At 39.7% G+C, this 16,090-nt stretch overlaps 1 protein-coding gene across 1 annotated transcript in view; it reads right to left on the reverse strand.

Annotated features, from left to right (window-relative positions):
- Positions 1-13,016: 13,016 nt before the first annotated feature.
- PCNX2 (pecanex 2) overlaps positions 13,017-16,090 on the reverse strand; it is a 111,337-nt gene continuing 108,263 nt past the window's right edge. The window contains 2 exon segments of the mRNA XM_088143561.1: positions 13,017-14,044; positions 15,256-15,716. Coding sequence (XP_087999687.1) covers positions 13,871-14,044; positions 15,256-15,716 — 635 coding nt within the window. The 3' untranslated portion in view covers positions 13,017-13,870.

Genomic DNA, 16,090 nt, shown 5'->3' on the forward strand with positions numbered 1-16,090 from the left:
TCTTGAGGGACTTGCAGAATGTAAGAGGGATGGAACTAACCTCATTTCCAGGGGGAGAAGATTCCATAAGGTGGGTGCCATGGCAGAGATGGTACACCTCCTGGGATGCGGTAAATGTAATTCCCTGACAGATGGGACCCACAGCATGCCTTCTCTGCCAGACCTGATGGGGTGGGCAGATGTAATTGGACAGAGATGATCCCTCAGATAACCTGGACCCATGCCATGAAGGGCTTTTTTCAATCTCCGGCAGGAAAGCCTGAGGTAACCTTGGTCTGTATGTGACCCAGGGCATGCCTCTCTCTCTTGCGGGGATGTGTATTGATGGCATGGCATGAGAAGCCACCCTCCCTTGGGCAAACGTGTATTGTAAGAGTCAGCCTGTCTGGCAAGCCCTGCTTACATTCCTAACAGGTGTCATTACTTTGAGTACAAGTAGTCCTTGCTTAACAACCACAACTGGGACCAGCAACTCCTCTGCTAAATGAAGTGGTAATTAAGCAAGACATCATGTGACCATGACAGACTTACAACCTCACTTCCACCAGTTGTTAAGCAACTCACCTGTTGTTGTTAAGCGAGACATCATGGGGACACAACAGACTTACGACCTCACTTCCACTGCAGTCATGAAGCAAGTTACCCACAGTCATTAAGTGAGACATCACATGACCATGACTTGCGATTTCACTGCTGGCTTCTCCATTGACCCTGCTTGTCGGAAGCTGGCTGTGAAGCACACTAATGGCGATCATGTGACTGTGGGATGCTGTGATGGTCATAAACAACTGCCAGCTGCAAAGCGCCTGAATCTCAATCACATGACTGCAGGGACACTGCAATGGTCATAAGTGTGAAGACTGGTTGTAAATTTATTCAGTGCTGTTGTAACTTCGAATGGCCATTAAACAGGACAGTTGTTAAGCAAGGATTACTTGTAATGTGAACTTTTAGCAAGGCCCTTGAAATGCTATTTAATATACTGAAAAATCAATTGTGCTTTAATATAGTCCCTTTCTCTTTTGTCGCTTCTATACCATTTGCTTTCAGAATTATGAATTCTTCCATGTCACAGAAATCCTCCACTGCATGTTTTCCAGCATTTTATAATCAACCTTTTCATCCTCTCCCTTTCACATATGATTTGTAGATGCACGCACTTAAAAAATTATTTGGAAGAATTGCCTTGGGCCTTGCTGGAGCACAAACAGTGGCATTGTTGTACTTTTCAATAACCCCCATCTTTTTTCAGGCTTATGTATAAACCTGGAACAAAAGTGATGGCTGCTTTAAGAGTCACGTTAGCTTTAAGGAGTCAACTCCTCGAAGCAGCCACAACTTTTTTCAGATTGATTATGTGTCGTCAAATCATTTTTGACTGTGGAGTCCTTGGGGTTCTCTGAGCTTGGTTCTTTTCTTGCAAATGTTTCATTACCCGGCTAGGTAACATCTTCAGTGCTAAAATGGGATGGGGTTTGCTCTCCATTTATGTGCTGTGGCCTGCCTTGCCAGTGCTGGTGGGGGTAGGGGTTTTGTTTTGCTCCTCTGGTAATTCCTTGATTAGCATATGTTTGCTGCTTGATTGTGTGCCTGGTGGTAACCTTTGCTTATCTTGGTGATGATTGCTGGTGATTAATTGCTGGTGAGGTGATCTTCTGATCTTTTGTCTCTTTTTTGACTCCTAGTGACCACATAGATAGATTTTCTCCATGAACTTTTTTCAGGCTCACAGAATAAAAGATGGGCTGCTTTAATGAATAGCACAGAAGTACAATACTGCATTAATGCATAGCATTTGGAGCACTTCCAAATCAATTTCAAAGCATGCATAGCTCTAGTGGAGACATCCACATATTTAGCACCAGATTATAAAGGTATTTAAAGGCATTACAATTTTACTTTCCAATCTTTGGCTATTTATTTCAACAGTATGTAGTTCTTATCAGTTTCACACAGTCTAAGGCATTCTACAGTATATGGTAGTTCCTGGCATGAAATATACATTGAATTAAATGAAAAAGGGGCATAGATTAACAATACAGCATACTGTATCTCTGTATTCAGGAGGCTTCCAAATTTGGTTTCTGGAACCTCAAGTTAGAACCTATCTGTTAGCTAGGCTAAAATAGGCTTTTGCAGGTGATTAGATGCTTATCATTTGAGTTGTGGTGTTGGAAAAGTCTCCTGCGTATTTCTTGGACAGCAAAGATAACAAACAAGCAAGTTCCAGAGCATATAAAACCAGACATATCGCTGGAAGGCAAAATCACAAAATTCCACCTTACTTATTTCAGCCATGCCATGCAATCAAACTCACTGGAAAAGGCAGTTATACTCGGAGTAGTCAGTGGTAAAAGGAAACGAGGCCGCCAAAAAACACGGTGGCTAGACACCATCAAAGTCAACACCAACCAGAGCACAAAACAACTGAAAGAAGCCATACAGGTAGTCCTCACTTAACGACCATTTGTTTAACAGTGGTTCAAAGTTATAACAATCTCGGAAAGAGTGCTTTATGGCCCATAAAGCACTTCTGGATGTCATAAAACATCATGCCACTCTCCCCCCACTGCAGCCGCATGGCCTCATATCAGGCGCTTGGCAATCAGCTCACATTTACAACCAGTTGCCAAGCGCCCTGTGATCATGTGATTGCCATCTGCAACCTTCAGGATTGGAGCTCCATTCCTGCACACTGCTGAGAGGTTTCCTGAAGATTTGAGTTCTGTTCCTCCAGCCCCAGGAGGATTTCCCCTCCATTCACAGAGAGGAAGGCAAACCTTCGGTGGACTTTAGGAATGTTTGAGAGCAAAAGGGCTGCCTGCCAGGATGATTTCAGGTCCATGTGGAGCTGAAACCGTCCAGCAGGAAGACTTTTTGCTCTCAATGCGCTGCCTGCCAGGAGGATTTCAGCTCCACACTGAGGTGAAATCCTTCAGCAGACAGTCTTTTGCTCCATCCACTTAACAACCCAGGAGATTGCTTAACAAGTGCAACCGGGAGTGCCCAGATTGCGGTTGTTGAGTGAATCAGTCACATGGACATCTCACTTAATGACCGCTTCACTCAACAATCAAAACTCCTGTCCCAATTGTGGTTGTTAGGTAAGGACTACCTGTACAAGATTGGAAAATGTGGAGAGAGCTGGTCCATAGAATCACTGAGAATCGGACACGATTGAACAGATACTATCATCATCAGATGTCTATTAAAGGTCATAAAGGTCTCAGTGAGTCAAAGGTGTAAACAACTAACTAAAACAGATGGTATAGAAACTCTCTCCCTGATGTTGCCTGATTGATTGCATTACTATTCAACCACAACCTGGTGACTCTCAGCAGCTCACCTGATATAAGAAAATATTGAAACTTTGTGACTGATTTCTCCAAGTCAAAAAACCAAAACTGTGCCCTAGAGAATGAGATGTGTGCTAGAATTATAAATTACTCCTATAATACAAATATATAGGTATATCTCAAATGTCACTGGAACTTGTAGCAAAAACCAATAATATAGAGAAATCATACTTTCAGTGCTCATAGATACCAAATGGAATATTTTCCTTTTTTCATTGCTGGCTTCTGTTGCATAGGAACAGCACATGTGTTTCTATGCAGAGCGAGCAGTTGTTGACTAATTTAGGAACACTTAAATTGTCTGTATTCAATCATCACTTAGTTCAATAGCACAAACACTGTGAAAATATCTTGCACTAGTATAATGGGATGATAATTCATCTACCCAGCCAAAGGAAAATAAGACTAGCAATAGAATAAGTTTGGCCCTTTAACTTCAGGATAACCGTGTGTACTTCTATAGCTTGGCACCATTAACGATGGATAGGAATGTCATTCCTGGTGCCCAAGACAAATACAGATACATTGAATGGCAAATGTTAAGATAACTCTTAAAATAATTGCAGTATGTGCTCTTGGCAAAAAGGCGTAATGGAATGGAGACTGTTTTCTTGTCAATATTTCAAGAATTTAACATGTTTGACGTGTGAGTTGGTCTATATAAATTCATATTTTAGGAGTTTTGCAGAAATTCTACATTGCTTTCATGAGTGTAGAGAGCAGTAGGATTACCAAAGCACCTCAGCATTTCAGTTCTTGTACATGGAAACCTAATGTAATGGAATCAGGTTGAATCTGGATATAGGAGGAAAGAGTTGAATCTTGGCTCTTTAGGGTCACCTGCTCAATACAAAGGGACCTGAGAAAATATTCGTAGGATTTTGTTTTCTGCATCTGCAAATGGAACAGTGGAGTGCCTTACACAGTAGGGATTTGCAATGTTATTCAGAAACATTTAATCTCTGTGGAGATTAAGGAATTCCCCTTCCTCGCTTCTATGACCAAAGTGTCTTTAAGGGCTGCTTTTCCAAATGCTGCAGCTATCTGTTTTTAATGGCAACACGTAAGTCTGGCTTTGTGCACAACTTTCAGAGAGACATCCAATTGTGCAGAAGTGCCCTACATCTTGTGATCTGTCATTTTTATTCCATTTAGCGCTCTGCTTCTTTAAATGCTTTCTCAGACAGCTTGTACCTCAATAAAGAGTTGCAAATAGTTCTGTAATTCATCAAAACTGAAGCTAGGCAACCATTCATTGAAGTCCCATTTCATACACTGCTTTCATTTATTCATGTTGTCCCCATGATTTATCTTTCTGAGATGCCTCTTACTTCAGATCCATTTTCAAAATTCCATGTACCCTTTCGGATAAGAGTAAGTAAACTCCAGTGTAAAAGTCAAGTCACCCTCAAGTCAAGTTTTGTTCCTAGGGACTACATGGACATGTCCATGTTTTCTTGGCAACAGTACAGAGTGATATGCCATGTATCCTTCTAGATTGTTGTTGTTTACTTACACTGGGATTTCTGGATGATCTCCAAGGTCTGACTCTGTATATCTTTTTTGAGATCAGCCAAGGTTGGCTAGGTACTGCCTGCAATCAGGCAAATGCAGCAATTCTTTCAAAGAAAAAGGCTGTCTGCATCAGAAAACTAAGTCAATGACTTATTATGCACACCCCATGAAGCCACTGTTTCTTTAATCAAGGTTTATTGAATAAACTGAAAATGGCTGGATTGACATAACTGGCTAAGCCCAGATCAAACAAGTGATATTATGGCCTTGTGTAATTACATGAACCAACCAATAGTTGGGCTGGAGTCATAAGAATAGCATCCCATGAAAACCTAGAGTAGCCCTTACTTTGGCCATTTCTGGAAGCAGTTAAAGATGGAGCTTTTTCCAGAGATGCTATGACATCTGAAGTTTGGATTTTCTGATGTTTAGACATTTCAGGTTTTGTATGATTTTAACAGGACAGTTGATGTTTTAATGATTTTTTTTTTTTATAAATTTTTTATTTTTTACAACAAACACAAACAAACAATAACATAAAAAGCATAAAAAAAACCATCTTCCATTTTAAACCGTGTGTCAGCCAGTTACCAATCATTTGTGCCATCCTTTCATAATCTTCACTCATCATTTATATAAAATCTCATGTCATCTATCTAACACATATTTATATATTTATCAATTATCAATTATTATTCATTTGTTACTAGTCTATAACACCAGCTTTCATAATAGGATTTATATCATTTTTATCCATTGATTATATATATATATATATATATAGTAATTTATATCAGTTTGTCAAGTTTCTATTATATAATTTGCTGATCTATTACATTACTATATCTTTTCATCCAACCATTGATAAAACAAATCCCATATCATATAGAATTGTTTATCTTCTTGCTCTCTAATTTCAAATGTTAATTTACTCATCTCTGCACATTCCATAATTTTCTTAATGACTTCCTCCTGCATAGGTACTTTTTCATTTTTCCAATTTTTAGCAAATACAATTCTAGCCGCTGTCAGAACATTTACAATCAAATATTTCAGTTCTTTACTATATGTTTCAGGTATAATTCCTAATAGGAATATCTCTGGTTTAAAGTCTTTATGTTGTTTTATCATTTTTTCCAACCATGTGTGGATTTTAATCCAATATCTTTTAGCTTCTGGGCATGTCCACCACATATGGTAATATGTACCGGGCTTCTGATGACACTTCCAACATTTATCAGAGTTGATTTAGAGAAGTGGCAAAAATTATGGTCTCAAAACTATAAAATGACAATGTCAACTGCATATAAAGAAAATCTGTATAAGATGTTTTATAGGTGGCATTTACCTCCAGCAAGGATTGCGAGAATGTACAAGAACAAGTCTGATAAATGTTTTAATGATTTTTGCATTCCTGTAAAGCTACCAAGAATCCTGTGGGATTGCAGGAGACTATAAATGTAAAAAATACATAACGATCCCTTAAGGGAGCTGCACTTTTTAAAAAAAGCTTACTCAGAAGCCATGAAAAGTTGGCTGTTTTAATGAAAGGCAAATGTTTGCATGATGCTGAAGTATTTCTTCCAAATCATTTTTGAACCATGAACAGCCCTAATATGTAGTGGTATGAAGGAGTCTATCCATTTCCTCAAGTGACAAGTGATGAACTGGTCTCAGAGAGGTCTTGTCAGTCCGGACATTAATACCATGTAGATTTCCAAAGGGGCTGCAGGCAATCATGATTATATCAAAATGACATGTGCATCCTGACATCTGATGCAAGTACTTAAGTTGCAATATTTGTGTCATGATGCATATTTCATTCCTTACCCCCACCCCATTGAAATCCATGTTCCCAGTTTCAGTACCTAGAAGAAAGTGCTAACTTGCTGGCTATAGTAAATCATAGCTAGAGCTGTGAGGTGACAAAATGTCTCCTGGTTGGTTTGCTGTGAATACAATCAAGGAGAAAACCAATAATTATTTTCCCTCCTGAGTGTTACAGCATTGACTGTAGTGGTGACTCTATCATATCCAATAGGATTCATCTGAGACTTGTACCATTTATGCCCCTACTTCATGAGGATAGTTGTCTAGTTGTCTATCCTCATGTTCAATGTCCACAATCACTCTGTATGCCATGGGGCTATGGGTTCTGACATAGGACAAGAGGTATTTAGGGCTATCATATCTAGTGCCCAGGTATTACTCTGCAACTCAATCAGATCACAGTTGGGTAAAGTTATCCCCAGGGATTCCTAGAATCTCATTGGATCTATTAACCTCCAGGCATGGGCCCATATAATTTGGTCCCCACTCCTGGAGAGAGGCATTTACTGTTGCTGCTGCTGCAACAGCCCAGGCTTCACCAGGTCGTCCATCCATTGCGATGGCACCTGCCTTGGAACTGCTCTACACTGTCGAGCCTCTCTAAGACAAAAACCATATGAGGGGAAGTCCATTTTCATAGGTAAAGTCCCAAACAACCTGGGTAAAGCCAATAAAGCTCCTGACATCTTTAGCCAAGACTCTCAGGATAGGTTCGGCATGAATGTTGAAATCTCCCAAGCAAAAAACCTGTGGGAGTCTCCAATGCTATGACCATCTGCTCGATCAGGGATTCCATTATGCCAGTGTTGTCCAAACTTGGCCACTTTAAGATGAGTGGACTTCAACTCCCAGAATTCCCCAGCCAGCATGGCTGGCTGGGGAATTCTGGGAGTTGAAGTCCACTCATCCTAAAGTGGCCAAGTTTGGACAACGCTGCATTACGCAGTGGAATGGCCAGTATACCAATCTTCACCCAATGGCTCAGAACAAAGTACATACAAGAGCAAACAATTAGGCATTCCTGGTCAAATTGCACACTTCAATGAATCCCTAAGTGAAATAGAAGCTGACACAACCTCTACATGGGATAAAGGTAAACAGATATTTTTGCAAATCTGAATGCATATTTATATGTGCAATTGACAGATTCAAAATAAGAAAAGAGTGAATATGGCAGGTGCAGAAGTTTGAACACACTTTCAGTCGGCATTCTGCAATACTTCCTTCAGCAGAAATAACAGCTTCCAACTGTTTCCTATACCAAGCCCTTCCAGTTCTTGTTTTGGGATTTTCCCCCTTTCTTCCTTACATACTTTTTTGGGCTCAGAAATATTTCCTCCTTGCATGCATTGTAGGTTTAAGGTCTTCCTACAGATTTTCAATAATAGTCTGGGGTCTGGGAAGTCCATTCCAAAACCTTATTTCCAGTAAGTATTTCATGATCGATATGGAAATATGTTTCGTATCATTATTTTGCTGAAATATCAAACCTCTTTTCAGCTTCGATTTGTTCAGTAACTGTGGGACCTCAGCTTCTCAGATACTTTGATATTTAGTTGAATCTATTTTTCAGGTTGTGACCAAACAGTTCTCATTCATTCTTTATTATTGATTACCCATTAGGCCATATCAAAGTACAGAATATAAAACACAGAACATTAATAAAACCATATGTTAAAAATAGAATAAAAGAAACAAGTTAAATACAAATCATATTTCTGTATCACCCCTACATTTTACCCCAATGAGATCCACATATGCAGATTTCCACTGTACTGTTTTGTTCAAATAAAGGGCCGTATTATATGTGATTTTTCAATTCTGAGTGCACATGAAATATGTTTTAATATGAGGGTCCCAATAGGTTGTTCGTCTAATGTGTGGTCCAAGATACTGAACTCTCTCTTTCTTATACAATTGACATTCAAATAACATATGTGTTATGCCTTCTATTTCTGGAGCTCCACAAACACACATACACTCATTATAAGGGACTTGATTAAATCTTCCATATCTAACCATTGTGTCCAGCTGCTCAAATCTTGTTCAAGTAAATACCGCCCTAAGATGTTTAGGCATTTCTGTGTTTAAATACTTGGCAATTTGGAAGGTACATTTGTAACAGCTCATCCATTTCAATGTACCAACCTTACTAATGGTGGCTATGTCCCTCTGTGCTTCAATATCCAAGATTCTTTTTGCAGCAATTTTTTAAACTTGTTCTCCAAAAACAGTTGGACAAGAGACAAGGAGACCACAATTTCTAATATAATTGTCAGTTGTACAATCCAAGAAGTCTGTAATTGAGATTTTGTCTGTTCTATCAGACACAATTTTGGGAGTCTGCCAGTTTCCATTGCACTGATTTTGCATCAATAGTTGTATGCCCTGATTTTAGATAAATAACAAATTGTATAAATTCCCAATTTGGCTCTAACTGCAGCAGCTGAAGTCCTTTTATCCACACCCAAGATACTTTTCAGATGCTGTGATTGTGTTTGTTGTAATAGTACCTCTTTTAAGTCCCAAACCTCAGCTCCATATAAGAGCATAGGAGTAATCTTAGCCTTGTATACTTTAATAATTGGGGCTAAGGAACCTGGGTAGCTGTGATGTATTAATTTGAACAGTAAATTCACATGCGCCTTTGCTCTAAGTGAGCTCCTTTGATAATGAGGAAGCCAAGATCCGGTCTCAGAGAAGACTACTCCTAGATAAGGAAAGGTGTTAACTTGCTCTATTGGCTCACTTCTAATAGCCATCTATGTCTATGATGTCATTTTCCAAAGACCAGAATTTTTTATTTTGATTTATTAATAATCAGAAAATTATGGCAGTAGGAGCCAAGTCTTCTTAACAACCTATGCAACCCAACTTGCAAGAATGATAATAAAATCATATTGTCAGCATATAGCAAGGTGTTACAATGTCTGTTTAGTACCTTAGGGATATGTACTTCAGGATCCTTCATCAGTCCTGGTAAGCCATTAATGTATAGAGTGAATAACAATGGTGCAAGTATGCACCCTTGTCTTACCCCTTTGTAAGTATCAATCCTACTTGTCATGGCCCCATTTACCCCAAACCGTACTCTCAAACAAGTGCTTGTGTAAAGGGCTTTGATCAGTGCCAGCAGTCTGGATTCCTTTTTGAGGGTAGTCAATTTCCTCCATAATATTTCTCTGTTTACTGTGTCAAATGCTGCATTAAGATCTATAAAGGCAGCAAACAGTTGTTTCCCCTTACTGACATATTTTGTAATTAGGTGGTTCAAGACAAAACAATGGTCAGTAATAGATCAGCTCTGTCTAAAGCCTGCTTGTTCTATGAGAATACACTTTTCTCTCAACTCTACTCAAGAGGAACCTAGCATATATTTTAGCAACAATATCTATTAAACTAACGGGCCTGTAATTGCTAGGATGCTTTTTATTCCCTTTGTGTATGTATGTATGTATGTATGTATGTATGTATGTATGTATGTATGTATATAGGAACTACTATTGCCATCTTCTACCTGACTGGGATGTGGCAGGTATTACTTATATGTGTAAATAACTCTGCCAAAAGAGGGCCCCACCAATTGGGGTATCTTTGGAATAGCTCAACCAGTAGAAAGTCCTCCCTTGGGGCTTTATTACTCTTCAAGTCATTTATGATAAATTTAATCTCATTTTCTGATATTGGTGGCCAAAAGGGGTGATGTTTCAAGAAGTGGCAACAGACCAAACAGTTCAACTTTTTGTTCCATCAATCTATAGCACTTTGTTCCCAAACATCTGAAGCTTCTGAAAGTTTTCTTCTGCTTACTTTAGATGATGATGGAGAAAGGGTTTCCTTTTGCAACTCTTCCATGTAGGTCACCACTGTATAAGAAATGCTGCTTGGGAACCTATGGACAACTACTCTAGTGAACTTTTCAGCAGATTCTTTGCAGTGATTTGTGGGTTTTGTTTTACAGATCTCACCAGTTTTCAGGCAGTTCCAACAGAGATTTTTCTTGATCTTCCAGCTCCTGCCTTGATTGAACATCCCATGTAGTTTCCATTTCTTAACAGTGATTCTCATAGCTGAAATTGCTATCTGAAAACCACGCATATAGCCTTCCCCTTCTTTGTAAGAGTGAATTATCTTCATTTCAAATATTCTAAGTCTTACTTAGAGTACATGGCTGTTGAAAGTAGTCAGAACAATGTCTACAACCTGAGAAGTTAAAGATCAGAGTATTTGTTCACCTGGGATTTATCTTCCCCTGGTTAATTTAGTCAATCACCTTTTGGGGCCTTATTAAGAACCTCGTAGTAAAGATGAAGGAGATCGGGAAAGAGAAATAAATTTTGAATTAACTGGAAGAGTGCCCAAAGTTTTGCATCTGCCACAGTCAATATTTTCCTATTTTGAATCTGTGAACAACTGCATCTAAATAGTAAACATGCATGCAAATGTGCAGAAAAAGGTCGTTTCAGCTTCTGTTCACATAGGGACTCATTGAAACAACCGGAGGAGTGCCTACATTTCTTAATGTAACCATATCCTCAGTACAGTTGCATTAAGTCTTGGAAAAAGGGGGCTAAAAAGTAGATTGAAATCCAAAGGAAAACAGCAGCATCTCTGTCCATCTGCTAGGTATGCACCACTCCTGAATGGAATGGAAATGGTCTATGAAAAAGAAAAGAAAAGCCAAGCTTGCAATGGTGGGGATAGAAAGGACTGGGAAAGATAAATATTGGGAGAAGTAGAATAAAGCAAGACAGATTCAGAAAAAAAAAATGCTGTGCCAGACACAGCATTAGCCTGAAACTCCTGCCTGGCATCAATGGAGCCTTGGTGTGCTTTTTGAGCTGTTTGTGAGTAGTAAACAATGCCCTTAAAATCAACATGGGACAGCTGTGGATTTGTGCATGAAAGACTACTTGAATCCATTCCAGGAAAATTAGAAGCAAACAATGCAAGTTTAAAATCACAGAGAATGTGTGACAGGTGTATCATTTTCCGCTTTGCCTCCAACTATTAGAGGATTGCCTGACATAAGAAAATTATCCCTGCAGCACTGTAAAACAGTTGTTCATGTGTTTGCTGGAATTATCATATGAAAGGCATAAAATGTTTTTTGCCCGTAAATCGGCACACATCTCCTAACACAGCTGCCCTGTGATTCATCATGGAACATTTTTTGCTGAAGTTCTGCACTAGCTTGGGCCTCGTTTGATCCCATACCAGATGAGAATTTTGTTGGGCGGTGCAGCACTTTGGGTTCAAAGGCCAAAAGGTGCTTCAGAGTGTCTGTGTTGCGGTGTGTGTATGTGGGGAGGGGGGAGAAGCAGAGGCAGGGTATCAGAGCACAGTTGTACCTTGTCCTGGAATTGCATGGCTGATGTCAGGCCTAGCCAAGGAACTCCAGGAGACCATGTAAATTCAGTCCAGCAATGTTTATTAGCTACAACCTCTAGCAAGAATCTTCCCAGACTGAAACCCCAGTTCCCAAGTAATGCCAGTCACAACACTGTGAATTCCTCAGGGAGGTACCAGCCTCATCCTCTTATCTCTCCCTCGTTCCTCAGGAGATGAAAGAACATGTTTTCCTCCCTGAGTCTGGCCTTCATAATTCCATTCCATCTCAGTTGCTTCCTTCAGCCGCTGCACAGTCCCAGGAAAGAACACGGTTTATAGAGTTGTGCCTGCAAGAACACTCAAGAACCTTTTTACCTTGGAATCCAAAGCACTGCACAAGCCTTGAATGTTGTACTGACACTGCTGATTAAGTGCTGCAGCGAGTACATTTCATCAGGCTGAACATTTCCCAACTGGCTACATTGGCTTAGAATCCCCCTTATCAGCCAGTATGGCTACTTGCAAAGTGGCAAAGAGCTGCAGAGTGTCAGCATGTCTTTCTGATCTCATTCACATGATGCCAGGCAGGAGAAGAAGATGGCAAATACAGGCTCAGTTGTTGTACCTGAGCCAACCTACGTTCATGGTTGAAGTTGGCCTGGGAGATCCAGGTTTAAGGTTTGGCCTGACTTGAACCCCACCAGTTTATTTTGAAACATTTTCAATCCAATCCACCCCACAATTACTGCTGTGAGCAAAAAAAAGTGGCAAGATCCTGTTCAATACCATCTTACGCGACTAAAGGAAATACATATAAATAACTGCAACTCTGCACAAAATAAGCTATGGCTTAAAAAATAAAAGAAGGGAAAGCAGCATGCATCTTCTGTAAACACAGAAATTCTGTAAACTATGTAAATATTCTGTAAAACAACAAAACCAGACACTGGTACTTGTAAAGTTTTTAATTACAAAAGAATTGACAAGTCTGTTTATGTGAGAGAGCACAATAGCATTTTCAGGTTGTTAAGTTTCTTGGTTGCAAAAAAGGCATGGACTTCCGTTTTGTGTATGAACAATCCTGCAAAGAAAGCTGTATTTGTTTGCAAATAAGGAGCACTGTTGGCTTTGTGAAGGCTATTCATGCACTGGCTATATTTGGTTCATAGCACTGTGTTGCCTGGCACTTTTATGGACAATTTCATGCAGTGGACCACCTCCGCAATTAAGATGTTGCAGCACAGAACTGTCAGCTGCATAACACTTCAAACAAAGGCGGCTTTCCTCTGACTTTTTAAAAAAGATTCAGCATACTAATCTCAGAGTAGGCAGTTTTCTTTCCTACTACATATTCATTGCTTCAATTACAAACAATCCTTTTTGATGCATTATGTATAAAAAGCCAATTATTTAGCATGCAATCATCTATTTGGTTACAACAAGGGACAGATGTTGGTGTGTTTTTCACTGAGCTGCATTCAGATTTTCTTTTGCTTTCAGTCTCGCTACCAAACATGTAATCTGCCCCTGTTCCTCCCTGCCAACCATCCCGATAATACTGCATAGCACTCCTTTGCAAAGAACAGGTGGAAAAATAGATTTTCTTTCAAATCCAATTTGAATTTCCAGTAACCTGTAGTGTGACAGCATTAAATGGTATTACTAAGATGTTATCTTTCTACATTTTTTTCATGAAAGGCTTTCTTACAGAAGAGTTAAAAAATAAATCCTTTCAATATTTTGGTTTGTTTGTTTTCCTTTTTCCTCTGGGAAGCTAACCTAATTGTATTTTTTTAAATCAGCTTTACATGGCATTATCCCTTCCATGAGCATCCTCTTTATTGCTCTTCAGAAAGGCTGTGTTGGGAAGCAGAGTCTTCTAGTGCCATATCTTCTTGGCTGGCTCTTCTACATTCCATCATATGGCTTATCAGAAGAGCGTGAGTAGTTCCTAGGTCCCTTCGCTGTCTGGATTCAGTAGCATCGCTGGCTTCATAATCGTCAGATAAGGGCTTTTGAAAAATAGAGACAGTGTCATTAATGTCCTAATAGCACCCTTTAAAGAAGCATTGCCAAAAAGGGTCAGCATCTGGAGGCCACATTCAACCTTGTACATGGTCACCAGACGTTTCCACCTTGGTCTCTCATGCACCTTGAAAGGTTTAAAAATAATCTGTAGCATCCAATACAGTAGAAGGAGCTACAATAAGGCCAGAAAACCAAAAACATCCCCAGGCACCTGCAGACACCGTTCAGGTATTTGCAAAGTATTATTTAGTTCCTAGCCCAGATTTGGAGTCACCAACAGAACCGGTTTAATATTTAGTAGCCAGAGGGTTATTTGTGATGTAGCCATAGCTGATACGACTTTTATGGAGGTAGGGCATAAGAAGTGGCAGTATTGACAATGCTTCCTTAAATAACTTAAACACGAATATGATCCGTGGCTGGCTAATCCACTATTCTCTTTGGACCCTTTCCATTTTGAAATCTTTGATAAATTCAGCTGTCTGGCAGGACAGAGAAATGGTTTGCATCTCATTTCTCCTCCCCCAGCTGCTTTCTTCTTCTTCTTCTTCTTTCTCTGAACATACAATTTATCTCCCATTTAATACAACAGCTATCTAAATTTTCTCTGAGTTGAGACATGGTGGAGGACCAGGATGGCTTTGGGATCAAAGCTCTTTCCCATACCACCTGACTCTTTGAATTTATTGATTCTTCCTCCTTCCCATCTCCAAAATGTAATGCTTTGATGGTAAGGAAGGAAGGGACTGAACAATCCATGTCAAATGGACCGTGGTGGGAGAGGAAGGATACAAAAAGTACAAAGAAGGTGAGGCTAGGTCATGCAAAGTTGGTAGGAGTTTCCATTGCTTTCCAGGATAGTTGGCAGATTTTCTTTGCATGTTTAAATTATTAACCTTGTTTAAGGGCCGAAATTAAAAATTTGGGATGTTTATGGTCTTGACATTCTGATTTTAGGCAATCATGCTACTGAAATTCAAGAGCATGGTTGAAAGGAGCTCCAGTGGCCAAAGAAACCAACTTTGGTAGTTACACATGGCTCAGGAGCCATAAATTACCAATCCCTATGACAGAACAAGGCACTAATTGGTTGACTGCCATCCAGTCAGCATCAGGTCTTAGCAATAACATAAACAGATTTTCTCCAGGACAGAATAAGGCATACATACAGTTCATCTTTTTTGTTATATCTTACCTGTATGATCTCCTGCATATTACGGTTTGCTGCTCTAACAGATGGCCCAATTGCAATATTAACACTACTGGATGACTGGGTATCTGTTGTGTTTCCTCCTTCAGCTGCAGAGAGCCCAGAAATGACCAGTGCACTTGAAAAACTTCTCTTGCCAAACAAGAGGCTGAGAGTAGAACTAGTTGAAGAGCCCAGACTAGACCTGAGCACAGCCTCAGCTCGTTCCTGCAGTGTCAGCTGGCCCAGAATAGGGATGGCAGGGGTCGGGGAGAACACAGAGGCTGCAGAATTGTGGAAGGAGAGCTGGCTGTCAGAAAGCCTTGGGGCAATCTCATGGGCGGAAGTGGAAGTCTGGATGAAGGGTGGCTGACTCTCTAAGATTGGACCAGAATGACTTGAGCGAGGGGGCCTTTGACTTAAAGCCGCATGTGTCTGAACAGACTGGCTCCTGAATTTTCTCCTGCCTTTAAAAGAAAATTAGAAAAAGAGAAGATCATTTGCACAAACTAGATCTCTAATGAAACCCTTCAAAATGTCTACCCACTATTCGATTAATGCACAGTAGAAAACACTACCCACAAATATTGTTTCAAGGGCAGCAGTTTAATAAATATGCTTAACCAGAAAATCTGAAAGAGGTTTAAGGATATTGAAGATTAGGCACTGTTGTTAATCTGGCTAACTTGTAGATGACATCATCTAACCTACAGTACTTTATTTTTTTAGCAGAGGTTGATCAGCAATTATTCCAGGAAGAATATTTTAACTTTCTATGCCTCTGTCCTATTACAGTAAGCATTTGGTGGCTTGCACTATCACAAAATCTAGTGCAGTGGCT

The sequence above is a fragment of the Python bivittatus genome, unplaced genomic scaffold (genome assembly GCF_059951505.1).
Source record: "Python bivittatus isolate LINGU-HERP-01145 unplaced genomic scaffold, Pbiv_v1 ctg000020_np1212, whole genome shotgun sequence".
Classification (NCBI taxonomy): Eukaryota; Metazoa; Chordata; class Lepidosauria; order Squamata; family Pythonidae; genus Python; species Python bivittatus.